The sequence below is a fragment of the Ursus maritimus genome, unplaced genomic scaffold (genome assembly GCF_017311325.1).
Source record: "Ursus maritimus isolate PB19 unplaced genomic scaffold, ASM1731132v1 scaffold_1, whole genome shotgun sequence".
In the NCBI taxonomy this organism is placed as follows: Eukaryota; Metazoa; Chordata; class Mammalia; order Carnivora; family Ursidae; genus Ursus; species Ursus maritimus.
Window position 1 is genome coordinate 42,405,056 of NW_024423343.1, and position 15,753 is coordinate 42,420,808.

A 15,753-nucleotide genomic window follows, 5' to 3' on the forward strand; every position below is an offset into this window, starting at 1 on the left:
ACTGTCTTTTCTCCCAGCTGGTACTTTCGTTTTTCTGCACAGTCTGCGGAGTGGTTCCGCGGCACCCGGGACGACGACCGTCGGACCCCAGATCCAGCAGAGGCGAACCGGGTGCGGGAACCCGGGAAAGGCAGCGTCGCTGCGCCTCCGCCCACCGCTGCCCGACCCGGCGCGCAGAGTGAGTGGGCCTGAGTTTCCGGGTGCTGGGGTGGGACGTGCCAGGATCACGCCGTTGGGGCCTGGCAGCCGGACGCCCGGCGAGGGCGGGCTTTGAAGGCGAGTCCCGTCATCCTGGAAAGACTGCGTCCCGAATCCCCCAGGTGTCCTTCTTGGTAATGACTCGATTGCCCCTGCCAGTCGTGCTCTAGCAGTAAAGAAGTCTTGTGAAACAGAATTTTCGGCCGTAAAATACATCTCCCCCCCACCCCCACTTTTCCTTCCGTCCCTCCCACTTTCACCACAGTCACCTTTTCTTTTTTTCACAGAAAAGTTTTCATTTGCCTTGTGCCATCGTTGGAGAGCTGTCTAGGTTAGACGCTCACACCCTGTGCATGCAAACCCAGCAGTCTAGGCACCTCACGTGTATAACTGCTGCTTGGGTGGGATCCTTAGCCCCTCGGTGAGATACAAGGTGACAGGTCAGTAATTGCTCATGAAAACGAATGAATGAGTGCATAATTTTGGAATTTTAATTCTGCATCTGTGTTTAAAGATGAAGGAGCTTAATGTCTTCTTGGAATATAAAAGTTCCCGCAAATTCCCAAATGCTATTAGTCTTTTAAAAAATTGTGACTAATACTAAAGAGAGAGAGAGAGAGAGTGTGTGTGTGTGTGTGTGTGTGTGTGTGTGTGTGTTTGACTGTGCTTCAAGTGTTTGTACAGGTTGGAGAGGTTATTTTTATGTGACAGAAATAAGACTCGAGCCTCCAGCACAATCTAGTATGCAGCTGCTGCTTAATGAGGATGCAGAACTCAGACTTGGTGGAGCATAATATGGTTTGCCCTTTACTTTCTAATTCAGTATGGAATATACTAGATTTCAATTCAGTAAACTTACTGAGTACATACCATGTGCAGGACACTGTGTAATATACCAAGGATTAAAAAAAAAAATAGAAGAAGACATGGTCCTGGCAAGTCTGAAACTTGCCTCATGCAGGGGTGAATCCTAGAGCTTTTTAAGGAACTGATGCTGTAATAGAGGGAACAGAATGCCATGAGGCACAAATCAAAGAAAGCTTAATTGTGTCTGGGTAAGTGTTAGACAGCTTTATGGAAGAAGGAGCATTCGTATCTACTTTTGAATCACGGGAGGTTTAGAGAGGCAGAAATTCGTGAGGAGGCTGTTTTCAAGCGTGAGTGGCAGCTGGAGTAGAGCAGAAATGTTGGGCATAGCCAAAACACTGTAGATAATTTGGTGACTGGTTTGCTTTGTTAATGCATGAAGATAGGGTCAGGGTGCAAATCAGTAATTTTGAGCAAGATAGTGATGTGGCTGTACAGCAGGAAGCTAGACCAGGAAGTAGTGGAGGCAGAGAGGTAAGAGGTCTTGGGACTGCAGGAAGGATAGCATTGGAATTTGAGCCAGGTGATTGGGCGATGGTCATGTCCCTCCTTGCACTGATGACAGGTTTTGTGAGAAGATGATATGGATTCTGGATTAATAAATTCATGAATTTATTAATTGCCTGTTCCATGCCAGGTGCTGAGTGTGTGCCATTTCATCCAGTCTTAACAACCACACTGTTGATAGGGTAGTGAGCTGCCTGAGGTCCTGCATCTAGTAAGAGGTGTTGTACCCCCTCTGGCCGACGTCCTGGCCAACATATTTGCTTTAGGCACATCCTTATTAAGCACCTACCAGGGTGGGGAGAGAGCCACAGATTTGGAGACTCCCGTTCAGGTAAAATTAATTTGAAGTGAAAAATCAAATTCCTATAGCAGGTGTGCCAAATTTTGTGTGCCAGGTTTGTGTCCATTTCTAGGGGTTATTTGTGGTGGTAACTGGCTTTATCGTCCCACCATATCCTTCCTTTTCTTTGGAAGGAAATTCATGGAGTAGACATGACTACGCGCCTGCACCCACATACTTGACAGCAAGCATGGGTAACTTTTCCATACCCTGCTTGAAAATCCAGACCCCTTCTTCAGAGGCCTGGAGGACAAGATTCACATGTACCTGCTCTGCATATTGCCAGCTGTGCACTGGTGTAAGTCCTAAGTTACGCTGTGGTCATGGGAGGCTCTTCGTTTTCCCCGTAGATGTTAGGACTTCCTTAAATCGGTTTTGTTTTCATTTCCTTAGAACTGCTATGCAAAAATGGACTTACAGTTATACAAAGAGGTAGTATTACTTTATCTTTTGAAGTTATATTTAACAACGTTGTTTCAATCTTTAAATTATTACGAGATTTAAGGGTTTTTGTAATAGTTTTATTGTTTGTAGTGGGCCAAGAAGAAAATCTGTCTTAAAAGGTATAGGACAAAAATAATTCATTTTGCCATATGAATCACAAAATATAAAATATGGGTTTAAAATTCTTTGAGTTAAATTGCAAATGTACTGTATTTCCTTTTTTTTTTTTTTTTTAAGATTTATTTATTTATTTTAGAACGAATGGGCCCAGCCCACAAGCAGGGGCAGGGTCAGCAGGAGAGGGAGAGAATCTCAAGCAGACTTCCCACTGAGCTCAGAGCCCAATGTGGGGCTCGACCTCATGACCCTGAGATCATGACCTGAGCCAAAATCAAGAGTCAGACATCCAACCGACTAAGCCACCCACGCGCCCCAGATGTACTGTATTTCTAAGAGAGCAACTTTTGGAGGGTTCTTAGGATTTGTGTGAAAGCAAATCTAATGAAATAATGTTTTCCATTTTTTATTTGGTAAAAGTACAGATTCATTTCAAAGTCATATTGTGTGCCTGGCACTGTGTTCTGGAGATAGAGCAGTGAACAGCCCGCCCACCCTCCAAATTTTTCCCTTCATGTGGGGAAAACAGACTGTAATCAAAATAAAAAAGAAAATCTATGGTGGGTTAGATGGTGATAAGTGCTATGGAGAAAAACACATCAGGGCGGAGGGATAGTGTTTTATGGAGTAAGAAGTGATGTCCAAAAAGGCTTCCCCGATATGTTGACATTTGAGCAAAAGGCCTGAAGATAGATATTCTGGGGAAGAAAAACATTAATCCCCAAACCTAAATAAAAAAACCAGGGTTCGGAATATAAACAGCGTTTAAATAATACATTTCAGAGACAAATTATGTTTTGGAGTAAGTAAGATATTTAAAAGAAGCACGGTGCTGGATATGCCTTCTTTGGAGCTGTGGTCTTCCCTTCCTGACCTAGGTTGTGTGCTCTGTTTCCTTGTAGGATGTCCCAGTGGTATGAGCTCCAACAGCTTGACTCCAAATTCCTGGAGCAGGTTCACCAGCTCTATGATGACAGTTTTCCCATGGAAATCAGACAGTACCTGGCACAGTGGCTAGAAAAACAAGACTGGTAAGGGAAGCTTACTTGAAGATTTTCTGTGCTTTTAAAGCGATAAGTGACTTGGAGCCACATTGGCTAAGAGATGAATCTCATTGTAGCCTTTTGGATTATCTGTTGCAGAAAAATGTGTTGGTTTGAACAATGGCATGTGTCTCTGCACAGCTAACTGTGTTAGTCATTAAGTACTTTTATGTAGTTTTGTCCGTCTGATTATGGTGTGTGCTCCTAAATGCTTTGGACAAGTTAGATAATGCTGGCACCAATTATTTTCCACATTAAAATCCAGGTTATAGAAAGAAGTAAGTTAAAGGAAATAATGATAGCCGAATTATGGTAAAACATTGATTAGAAATAGGAAGAAGGTTCAGAAAGAACGCTTACCCAACATTCGCAGCAACATGGACGGGACTGGAGGAGATTATGCTGAATGAAATAAGTCAAGCAGAGGAAGACAATTATCGTATGGTTTCACTCATTTATGGAACATAAGAAATAGCAGGAAGATCGGTAGAAGAAGGAAGGGAAGAATGAATCACAAGAGACTTTGGACTCTGGGAAACAAACTGATGGCTTCAGAGGGGAGGGGGGTGGGGGATTGGGATAGGCCGGTGATGGGTAGTAAGGAGGGCACATACTGCATGGTGTAGTGGGTGTTATACGCAAGTAATGAATCATGGAACACTACATCAAAAACTAAGGATACACTGTATGGTGAGTAACATAACATAGTAAAAAATTATTTAAAAAAAAGAAATAGGAAGAAGGTAGTAAAAATAGGGGGATATCTCTGAAAACTGATATGTATTCTATTTTAAAATTTACTATTTGCTGATTGCAAAAATTTTAAATGACATACAAAGTAAAGGCCGCTATTGGTTTTTTTCCCCTCCAGAGATAATTACCGTTAACAGTTTCGTGCACAATCTGAGTTCTGGGATTTTTCATGCTAATTGTATGGAATAGATATATTATACAAACTGCTGTTCAAAGCAACATCAGTCTTAAAAGAAGGGAAAAAAACCTAAGAGAATGCTTGAAAGTTGGTTTCTCAAGTAGTTTTCAGTAGGAAAGCAATGTTTATTTTGTCTGTTTGAAGTACTATCTAAAATGAAATGTATACATTTTAAATCTCCCAGGGAGCATGCTGCTAATGACGTTTCATTTGCCACCATCCGATTTCATGACCTCCTGTCACAGCTGGATGATCAGTATAGTCGCTTTTCTTTGGAGAATAATTTTTTGTTGCAGCATAACATAAGGAAAAGCAAGCGTAATCTTCAGGTATGACCTGGTTTTTGCACTTTAGTCAAAATATTCCCAAGCCTATATAGGAGTTTTTTTCATTGAACAAATACTCTTGAGTTGCGCATGCATTCTTTGGTCTTTTTAAAAGTTTCAGAGACAGAGAATAAACTCCTTTGTATTGCTGATATTTTATAGCACGAGCAAAGTAAAATATCAATTTATTTTGCGAGCACATAAGGAATTTTCAGGTTTAAGTGTATCACCTGTTAGGTGTCAGTAATTCTGAGAGAAATGCGATGCTGTCACCTTGTTTCACTAAAAATTGTCGAAATGGAAACCCAAGGGAAAGGGTTGCGTCTTAAAAGCAGTGAGCTGTAGTAACAGATAGAAGCTCAAAGAACTTTAGTGGTGAGTCCAGTCTAAGCCCTTGGTATACAGATGAAGAAGAAGTCCGGAAAGGTCTGATGTCCCCTAGGCCTGATACAGTCGGTGAATTGGAACTAGGCTCCACCTTTCCTTGCTTTTGGACGAGTTGCCCTCCCATGGAGGAGCAAGTCAAAGGGAGTCCCAGATAGGAGACCGGGCTACAGAGTTTTAGGAGTTTTTCCAAAGTACCCCTGGCATCCCTTCAGCCTAGCTACCATATTTACTTCTGTAGTAACAGAACTTTTCTGTCTCAGTGGAGATGAGAGTGATCATTTTCTTGTTTCATACAACACAACCAAACTGTTCAACGTACGTAATTAGAAGCTTTTTCGTCCTTTATGAACATATTTATGATTTTATAATACCAGTGACAGGGGAAGTCAGATTAAATTTACAGAAATGTGCTCTCCTACAGACTGCTTGAATATACCTGTTATAAAGGGCCGTGACTGCCAGTGTTTTATATGCTGCTTTGACAAGGAAATAGAAGAACTGAAAAGAATATCTAATTCAAAGCAGAGACCAACAGATAAATTCATTGAGAAATATCATAGATAGTTTTCATATCATTTACATTGTCTCAGGATCCTAATGGAACATAAATGGCCTCAAAAACAGCAGAAATTAAAGTAAAACTGTTAGAGGAACCATGTATGAAGATGCTTGGTTTTTTAATCAAGAAATAATTTAGGTACCTGCATTTACTAGAAAGCTTTTGTCATAATTTATGAAAAGAATATTTTGATTTTACCAAAAATAGCTTGTGTAGAATTTAATAAATACAAGATGAGGCTTCTCAGTGAATAGGAACAAATTCAGTTTATAATATATAATGGCTTAAACATTCTGAAATTTAGTTTGTTTCTATTCTAACAATCCATATCTAGGATAATTTTCAGGAAGACCCAATACAGATGTCTATGATCATCTGTAACTGTCTGAAGGAGGAAAGGAAGATCCTGGAAAATGCCCAGAGATTCAATCAGGTACTTTTTTTCTAATGGAACACTGAAAATTATAGTAAAATAAAAATTCATTCATTTATCCAACAAATATTATTCAACACCCTGTGCAAAGCAGTAGTGAATATCCCTCTGATTTTATAGCCCCAGGAAATGGGAAAAATCAGATATAGAGATTTTACAGACCTGGGCTTTAAGAAAGGACCACAATCTATTGGAAGTCATTCTGTTGAGGGAGAGTGAACAAAATATTTTCAGATAGTGCCATTTCCTATGCAGATACCAAAGTAGGATACTGTGATACAGTAACAGAGTATCTGGGGGGTGGGGTTGTGTCTTTAGATCAGGGTCAGGGAACTTCTCTGAGGCGTGGGACAGGGAAGGAAGCAGGCAGACAGAGGGAGAGGAAGTAGAAATGTACTCAGGAAAGGTACAGTTGGTAGAGGTAAGAAGAAGTGGGAAGATTATGTTTGGGACATGGTACCAGTGGGGCTTATATTGAAGGATCAGACATGGGAGTGAGAGAAAGTGCAAAACGAAAGATGACTTGATGGTTTGCGACTCGAGTTGCTTGGAGATACTGTTCATCGAGCTGGGGAGGACAGAAAAGACAGGAGGAGGGCTTTTGAAGGACGTAGTACATTTTGGAGGAGAAGAATGAGTTGATGGGAAAATCAAGACCTTTGTTTTGAATAGGATCGATTTACCTCCTAAATATATAAGACATCCAAACAGGGAATGAGTCAGATTTGTTTTTAGCACCAAGATTTTTGATCATGGTTTTACTAATACTCATACAAACCTTCCTGGCGATCAGGGTTCAGATTTTTAAAATTGGCATGGCATCTGTTCATTCCCTTCTTGAGTGATGTTGTGCTTGGAACAACCCAGAAGGCAGTGAAACTATAGTTGTGAAACCACCGTATGGATTGTTCTGCGTAAGACCCTTCCAATATGAGGGGAAGAATGCCAGAGTATTCGAATTTAACTATCGGGTGAATGCATTCTCCAGCCACTTTCTGGGGATTTGATCCTGTCCTTGTGAATCTGCTGCTTCCCTGGGCATTTAGTTCCTGGCACACTGAAAGCACCTTGCTGCACTAAGCATTTAAAGGTAGGCATTATTTGTTCTCAACTCAAACTAGTTCATCTGGTACCTGGCCTAGTGAGCAGAAGTGCGTATCAGTGTTGGCTGCCTGGTCTTCTCTGCAGCAGCTATGCTTGTCTTCAACATGCATTCTGCACCTGGGAGATTTTCAGCAGGACGTTTTGATCGTGTGGGATTTTCATCTTAATGCTATGCAATGGACTGGCCACTCCTGTATCTCAAAACTGAGAGGACTGCCAAGAGCAGAGATGGGCAGAACAAACTTTCCACCTTGGCACCCAAGCATTTCTCTCCTCACCTTTGGCCCCAGTGCCTGGAGTTGGCATTGGGAGGCAGAGTAGAGGATTTCTCCTCTCCCAGATCAGCCTCTCCTGGGTATGGTTTGGGTCTTGAAGGCTTGCCAGAGTTTGTCTCCCCTTTAAAAAATGTAGGTAACTGGGGAGAGGATCATTTTAAGCCTCTCAGAAGATAACTTGAGTTATCGGTGAGCACCTTTAGGGAGGGTTAGTTGATTGTCCATCTGAGAACAAGAGAAGCAAGTCCTTCTTGGGGTTGGAGGGAAGGATCTGGATGTCTGAGGCCATCAGGGAAAGGGAAATGGCACCAAAGTTACCCAACCTATTATAGACTGGGAAATTGAGAAACATTTCTTTGCCATTTCTCCCCTTGTTGAAGTAAATACATTTTAATAATGTATCTACTGTTCATACTAACATACTTATGTATGGAATAATTGATGTCTGTATTTGGTTCAAAGTAATCCCATTTTGGGGGCCAGAGGCATAGGTAGAATCTAGATGAAACAAGAGTGTCTGTGAATTGACTGACAGTTGTGGAAACTGATAGGTACGCAGGGATTCAAGAAATTCAACAAGTTAAAAACATGCAAACTTCAGAGTCCCTTCAGAGCACTGAGAGAGTATGAAATTTTATAGAAACGTTGGGATAGGAAAATCTTGTTCTCATTATTTTTTGTTTTAATGGAAGAACTTTTAGAAAATATGTTTAAAGAATATTATATATAGATACTTTTTAGTAAACTACCAGTGTTTTGTTTGCTCCCATTATAGCACACTAAAGTGTTTTTTTTTCTTTATCGTGTGTGTGTGTGGTGAAAAAACTGTATGTATGGATAAAATTTAGGTCCATAAGGTTCACCACAGTGAGTGGTGATCATTTCTTTCAGGTTGGAAGGAAAGACATAAAGTGGCTCTCAGGTTTCCCTTTGCTATTCTGTCTTTGTGATCTTCAGTGATAATAGAGTTACCAGGGGCGTATGGGTGGCTCAGTCGGTTAAGCGTCTGCCTTTGGCTCAGGTCCTGATCCCAGGGTCCTGGGATCCAGTCCCACATCCCCACATCAGGCTCCTTGCTCAGCAGGGAGCCTGCTTCTCCCTTGCCACTCCCCCTGCCTATTCTCTCCCTTTCTCTCTCTCCCTATGACAATTAAATAAAATCTTAAAATTATAGAGTTACCATATACTGAATGCTTATTTCGGGACCTGTGCTAAGTATTTTATAAACATTATTTTATTTGAATAAATGCTTTCAAAACTGTCATTGAACTTAAGTATTCTTACCCCATTTTACAGATGAAAAAAAACTAAGATTGAGAGATCAAGTACTTTGCTCAAGGCCACAGAGCTAATGAGTTTTGGAATTTAAACCTAGAATTGTCTGACTCTAAAACCCATTCATAGAGAAGTCTCTTCATCTCTCTTGGGGTTTCAGACTCGTGAGATGGGATAGGAGGGCATTCTGACTGGGACCTCTGACACCCAGCGAGTGCCTGTCCCATGTCCTCTTATTTGGGCAGCTGCTTGTTCTGTTGAAGAAAGCCTCCCTGAGCAGACTTTTCCTTGGTCTGGGGTGTGTGAGGAGCTCAGGTCTAATTAAAACCCTCCAAACAGGATCGGTAGAAGTGCAGGTGTGAAATGAGAACATAGGAGTAGAGGACCTTCCAACTTTAATGGTTTTTGTAGAGTTTATATTTAAATTCCAGTTCACGTGCAGTGTAATAATAGTTTTGGGTGTTGAATATAGTGATTCAGCACTTCCATACCCAACTTTAGCGTTTGCTATTCCTCTGGTTTCCTGATTTTCCTGGTTTGTCAGAAAGTTAAAAAGTTCAGTGGGGTGCCTGGGTGGCTCAGTCTGCCTTCAGCTCAGGGTGTGATCCTGGCATTCTGGGATCGAGCCCCACATCAGGCTCCTCCGCTGGGAGCCTGCTTCTTCCTCTCCCACTCCCCCTGCTTGTGTTCCCTCTCTTGCTGCATGTCTCTCTCTCTGTCAAATAAATAAATAAAATCTTAAAAAAAAAAAAAAAAAGTTCAAGACTCACCATGGAAGTAGTATGAGAGTCACAAGTGTAGGGTGGTCATTGGTGATATTGTTGGTATTTTTTCAGTACTTGATGGTAAAATGCTGAAGCACCACCTGACAGTTGGGACTGGGGTAGAGGGAGGGAGGGGCGGAGGGGGAGGGGGAGGAGTCAGAGAGTAACTCTGTCAGTAACTGGCTGTGTCAGTAGCTGGGCCAGACTGCTCAAGTGTGAAGCTGGAGGTTTCTTAGGTCTCTGCCACAGGCCCCGGATTTTTCTAGCAAGCATTTCCCAGTGTGACAGCAGGAACTGACTGGTAGCTGAGATGCAGCTGCATTCTCATAACCAGTATTTCCCCATTTGCTCACCTAACCCTTGACAGTGTAGGAGGAAGGACCGGGAGGTCAGGATGCTCCCGTGGCCTGGTCCCTCTGTCTGGGTGGAGTGGCCCAGCTGGTAGGAGAGCCCACAGGACGTGGCATCCACACCGTACTTCTAGCGGACAGCAGCAAGAGATTCCGGTGCAGAGGCAGGAAGCCTTATGGAGCTGGTCGAGGTGACAGCTCATTCCAAATGGCCAGAGCAGCCCTGTTTATTCCTCAGTGACCTGTGGCACCTAGGAATACCAGTCATTTTAATATATTTTTAATACACACTTTACACAGATATAATCCAGATGCTTTGAACTTCTGCAATTGCAGATTATATAAAATGAAGGAAAATTTCCAAAGTTGTCTGTAAACAAAGAATAACTTTGATCGCCTAAACATAAAAAAGAACAAAAACGAATATTGCTATAGGCCAATTTCACTTATAAATATTAAAGTAAAATCCTCAACAAAATATTTTAGCGATCAGAATTCAGTAATACACTAAGAAAACAATATATTATGACCAAGTAGGATTTATTCCAAATTATAATTACAGAATAGATTGTGATTGGGAAATGCATTAATGTAATTCATTATGTAACTAGATACAAGGAAGAAAAAGCATATGCTTATCTTTGTAGTTGCTGAAAAGGGCTGACGAACTCCAATACCCATCCCTGATAAAAGACATTAAATAAAATACGAACTGATGGATACCTCTTTAGCATTAAAATATGCATCTCTCAGTGCTATACACAGTATCTTACATAGTTTGGAGCACATCAGTGAGTCAGAACAATGTCCACTGTTTCCGCTGCTATTTAAATAACGTTATATTGGTGGTATTCACCAATACAATTAGACAAGAGAAAAGCATGAGAGGCATAGGAATCAAAAACATCGTAGAGATATCAGCTCTCCCTGAGTTATTCATATTTTTAACGTGATCCCAATAGAAGTAACAAGTTGCTTTCTGAAGCTGGGGAAGTCATCAGGAAAATAAACGTGCAAGAACAGCAAGGAGCTCATGGGGAAGCACAGCAGTGAGACGGGCCTTGCCCTATTAGGTATATGCCAAACACTCCACAGTTAAGCACTATTCAGGGTTCGGGTTTAGGGAGAGAAAGACCCGTGGAAAAGCAGAGCAAATCTAGAACTTAAACCCAGATATGTAAGGAAATTTGTGTGATAAAAGTGCAAGTCAAAGCTCTGGGGAGAATAGGAACTTTTCACTAAATGTTGTTGGACAAGTGCACAGCCAGTTGCAGAAAAAAGTTAAAATTGTACCCGTATTTCACAGTAAACACAAGAATAAACTTCAAATGGATTAGAGATCTAAAAGTAGGGGGGAAAAAAGAACAAGTAACCATGTAAGTGCTGGGTTAAAAATGGGTGAACTCCTCTCTAATCTGTCAATATGGAAAGGCTTTCTCATAGGGAAAATCCAGATATAAAAGAAGAAAATACTGATAAATATGAATATGTAAAAATACCCACATGGAATCTGTGCTGTGTAGGACTCTGTAAGAAGGGTCGGTGCGCACAGTTTTGGCCATGGGACCGTGGGAGGGGCTTTAACTCTGAACAAAAATAGCACCTTTCTAGAATCTAATTTGTACGAGAACAGTCTCGTGTCTACCACTCTACCACCTGGGTCTAGGACATTGTCTGACCTTGACTTAATACCTAGTAAGTCATGCTGTGTGGATAAACCATGGAATACCTTAAATAAGGAACACATAGACGCGGCTACGTCTGAGTCTGCCTAAGGGTGAGGACTGACTACTCTGTGTGTCTGGGTTGATAGTAGCTATTACTTTAGAGTGGCACATATTCACTGAAGTCCTTAATGGCAGTGCTGTCCACTTTTGCTAGGCCTCTGAATCACCTGGGATCTTGTCAAAATGGGGCTTCTGATTCAGTAATCGGATTAGGCGCTGAGAGTCTGCATTTCCAGCAAGCTCCCGGGTGTAAGGTGCTGCTGGTCTGGGGACCGTACTGTGAATGTCAAGGCTTTACGACAAATAAGTACAGGGTTAATAGGAATAATCTTGTCTACAAAATTTGGGAAACCCTGAAGTAAACTTCTTATGTGGTACCATGCAACTGTATGAATTAATGGAAAATTCCAGAAATACTGTTTATAGTAGGCATGAACTGAGCCTAGTCTTTCTGTAGCCTTTTTAACAGTTTGCCAGCATTTACCAGGGCCTTGACAACTGAGATATTTCTTGTCAACACTCATGTGGGAAGCTTGTAGGAGGTTTTGGAAGGTCTGGGAGGTGGGTGGTGCACAGGGTATGGACTTGAGTTTGGAGAGTAACCAGCGGGTAACTATGCGGAGGAACTGGTAGTCATTAACTGCGCACCTCTCACTCCAGGCGCAGTCGGGGAACATTCAGAGCACGGTGATGTTAGACAAACAGAAGGAGCTCGACAGCAAAGTCAGAAATGTGAAAGATAAAGTTATGGTGAGTATTGAGTCAATATATATGTTCAGCCTCTAACTTTTTGTGAGACGAAAAAGGTTTCAACTGCTCAAGTGTAAACTTGGTGAACTGATTTCAGTCTTTTACGTAGTTGAGAGGAAGAGTTTTGAGGAAGTTCCAAACCATATGTAAACAAATTAGTTAAACCAGTGAGCAGATAGACTTTTATGGCCCCTGTACAACTTCAAACATTGAGCTTATCTCTTTCTTCCTTGCAAGATTGTGCAGTAACTATTGACTTTGCCCCATCACCCAGTAAACTAGATGTTGCTGCTCGAAATAGCCTTTGATGTCTGTGCTTCTCAAATTGGGTTGATTCTGGGGTTACACAGAGCCTCAGGACAAACATGGCCCATCTTTCTCAAGCACCTGTTTTATTCTAAGACTGGGAAGGGGAACAGAAACATTTCACTAAAAGGAATTGTGATACATTTCCAATTAAAATAAAATATCCACAACAATTTTAAGATAAAGCCTGCAAGGTAATTTATGGAAGTTGAGGGCTGCTTTGGTGCCCTTGGTGGTGTGTGTTCACTGCCTTCCACTGTTAGGGCTTTCTGGGCGGTAGGGATAAGTAGTCCTGCTTTACACCAGACCTGCATCTGTGGGAAAGGCCTTCCAGCTGAGGGATGCCATCTCACGGGTATCTGGGTCACACCAGCATGGATCTGACTTTGTGCTTCAGACAGTGTCTTTCCAAATTCCAGATTCTTTGAAGCAACTTTGTCCTGCAGCTTCCTAGGGAAACACTTTATTAAAGTAGAAATCAAGTGAGCCCGGTCTGAAAATAACCATATATTTTCCTCCTAAAAAATTATTATATACTTATTAAGGAAATAGACATTATTATGTATGTGATAAGAATTTTGCAAGTGGAATCCATCTTTGAGGGAGCAGGATTGTTACCGTGGTTTTCTGGGTCCTATAGAAGCAATAATCTATTTACCAAAGTCTTTGGAAGCTGATCGGTGGGAAAACCTGTTTATGTCTTTATTTGTAGTGTATAGAGCATGAAATCAAGACCCTAGAAGATTTACAAGATGAATATGACTTTAAGTGCAAAACCTTGCAGAACAGAGGTAAGAGTTAACGTTTGAAGCAGTGCCCGTTGGCTGTCCTTTTTTTCTGTTGACACTAGATAGAGAAGGCAAGTATGGCTTCATATTTACCAAATGTTTTATGACTCTGAATTGCTAGTCTTGGCTTCTTGATGATGCAAGCCAGGGTCTTAACCTCTGTGCTGTTGACATTTAGAGCCAGATAATTTTGTGTTGTGAGGGGCTGAGCCGGGCCCTATAGGATCTTCAGCAGCATCCCTGACCTTTAGCCACCAGATGGCAGTAGAACTATTCCCTGATCCCCAGTGGGGCCGGACAAAACTGTCTCCAGACATGGCCAAATGCTGGGGGAGGTGGGGACGGGCCAGTGTCACCCCCTGTTGGCAACCACTGGTTATGTGTTACTCTACTTCCTGTACCTAGCCCCCTGCGTGACATAGGCAGACAGGTGCGTGAAGTGTCCTTGCTTGAAGCTTCTTCACACGTTGCAGCTCCGTATGATTGCTGAAACCCTGGCGACCATTTGGAGGATACCAGGGTTAATGTGGAGAGATTATTAGGATGATTTAGGGAATAGTATGAGAGAAAGGAAGCTCAACTACTCCTTCCTAATTGTGTACTTCTCTTTCAAAGCTACACATACACTTTTTATAAATTTTTTATCTGGGAGTTTGAATTTTGTCGCTTATAGTCATTTAGGTAATATTCTGACAATGATTTAAGAGCCAGACAGTTCCGTTTCCAGTTCACCTGGGTCACTGAAACCAAGTACTTTGTTTCAGCCTGTCCGGTTTTTAAACTTCGGACATTTTTTTGGTTTTGTTCGGTAAAAATAGAAGACCAAACTTTGATCTGTCACCAGATAGCATTTGGATTATAGTTCTTCTAAGTGTATGTGAATCTTGGATTTAGGCGGTTTTGGTTTTTTTACATTCCTATTTATCTGCCATCTCTCCCAATTCACAGAGCATGAAGCCAATGGCGTGGCAAAGAATGATCAGAAACAAGAGCAGATGTTAATCCAGAAGATGTATTTAATGCTCGACAATAAAAGAAAGGTAGTGATTCACTTTCCAGAATAACGTTGCTTTTGTCGCAGACTATAAATAATGGACTTGAAGTTTAGAATAGAGGAAAAATTATTTTTATAACCACTTGGCTTAGAGCCCCAGTTGAGATATTTGCTTTGCTTTTAAAAAATATTTTTAAATTCAGTGATTAAAGATGAATTTACTTCACTTTGTTTCTTCCTCTCCCTGTAGGAAGTAGTTCACAAAATAATAGAGTTGTTGAATGTTACGGAACTTACCCAGAAAGCCCTGATTAATGATGAGCTGGTGGAATGGAAGCAGAGACAGCAGAGTGCCTGTATTGGGGGGCCCCCCAACGCTTGTCTTGATCAGCTGCAGAACTGGTACGATTCTCCAAATCTGACTGGCCGACCCCATGAACTCATCAAGTCCACATTCGAGTTACTGTTAGTTGGAAGGACCCTGTCAACACTTTGGTTTAGACTTTAATATAGTCCAGCCTCTTCTTGCCCTGGAAACACTTGGAAAGTGCACGTTTTTCATGCTTGTGGCCGAGTTCAGCCAAGTTCTGCTGGGTTTGGAGCCCTCCTCTCCCTACTGTGCCTATCCCATGGGATGCGTTTTGTGCCAAAACACCGGTGACATAGTCATCACATAACACATTGAACAGCTTGAGCCCTAATGTTTTATTGAAAACAGAATAGCATGAGACATTTTCCAGGATTCCATGAAATAACAGTTTGGACAATTCATTCAGTCATCCGTCCAGTAAATCCTCATTAAATGCTGTATGCCGGGCACTGGCTAGGACCTGGGAACACACGATGAGTGATTCTTGGTCCTCACCAGGAAGGAGCTCTCCGTGTTTAGGCGGAAGGTAGATGTCATCACTCTGCGGTAAAAGGCAGCCAGTGCTCTGATGAAGGGCTGTCCAGAGTTCTGTGGAGGGGGAGGGACGGAGTCACCGGGAAAGGTTTCCGAGAGGAACTGGTCTTGCACTGACTTGAGAGTGAAGAGGAGTCCTTCCTGGAGACCAGAGAGGAGACCGGCAGGGACAGAGAGGAGGGGAGAGGCGAGGCTGGGCGTGAGAGGGGGCCTGCGGTACTCCATACCGGTCGGCTGGAGAATGGGGTGCTGGCGAGGGCAGGAAGCTGGAACCTGGTTGAGGAGGCTCTCGCACGGTGCTGGGAACAGGACTTTATCCAGTGGGTACTAATGAGCCGGGCGGGCTTTTTATTTAAGTACAGGT

General features: G+C 42.1%; 1 protein-coding gene across 8 annotated transcripts in view; it reads left to right on the top strand.

The window, feature by feature from the left end:
* The window catches only part of STAT1 (signal transducer and activator of transcription 1), a 50,575-nt gene that overhangs the window by 2,892 nt on the left and 31,930 nt on the right, over positions 1–15,753 (top strand). For 5 of the 8 annotated variants that reach the window (XR_005838025.1, XR_005838027.1, XR_005838026.1 and 2 more), the window contains exons 2-9: positions 43–178; positions 3,376–3,504; positions 4,632–4,776; positions 6,054–6,152; positions 12,308–12,397; positions 13,416–13,494; positions 14,440–14,531; positions 14,736–14,887. Coding sequence is in view for 5 of the 8 variants with exons in the window: in XM_040642644.1 (XP_040498578.1) it covers positions 43–178; positions 3,376–3,504; positions 4,632–4,776; positions 6,054–6,152; positions 12,308–12,397; positions 13,416–13,494; positions 14,440–14,531; positions 14,736–14,887 (922 nt within the window). In the remaining 3 variants the exon portion in view is untranslated. Of the gene's footprint in view, positions 1–23; positions 179–485; positions 639–2,046; positions 2,211–3,375; positions 3,505–4,631; positions 4,777–6,053; positions 6,153–12,307; positions 12,398–13,415; positions 13,495–14,439; positions 14,532–14,735; positions 14,888–15,753 lie in introns of those variants that run through there. The other 3 variants (XM_040642669.1, XM_040642663.1, XM_040642660.1) reach the window with 3 other exon arrangements.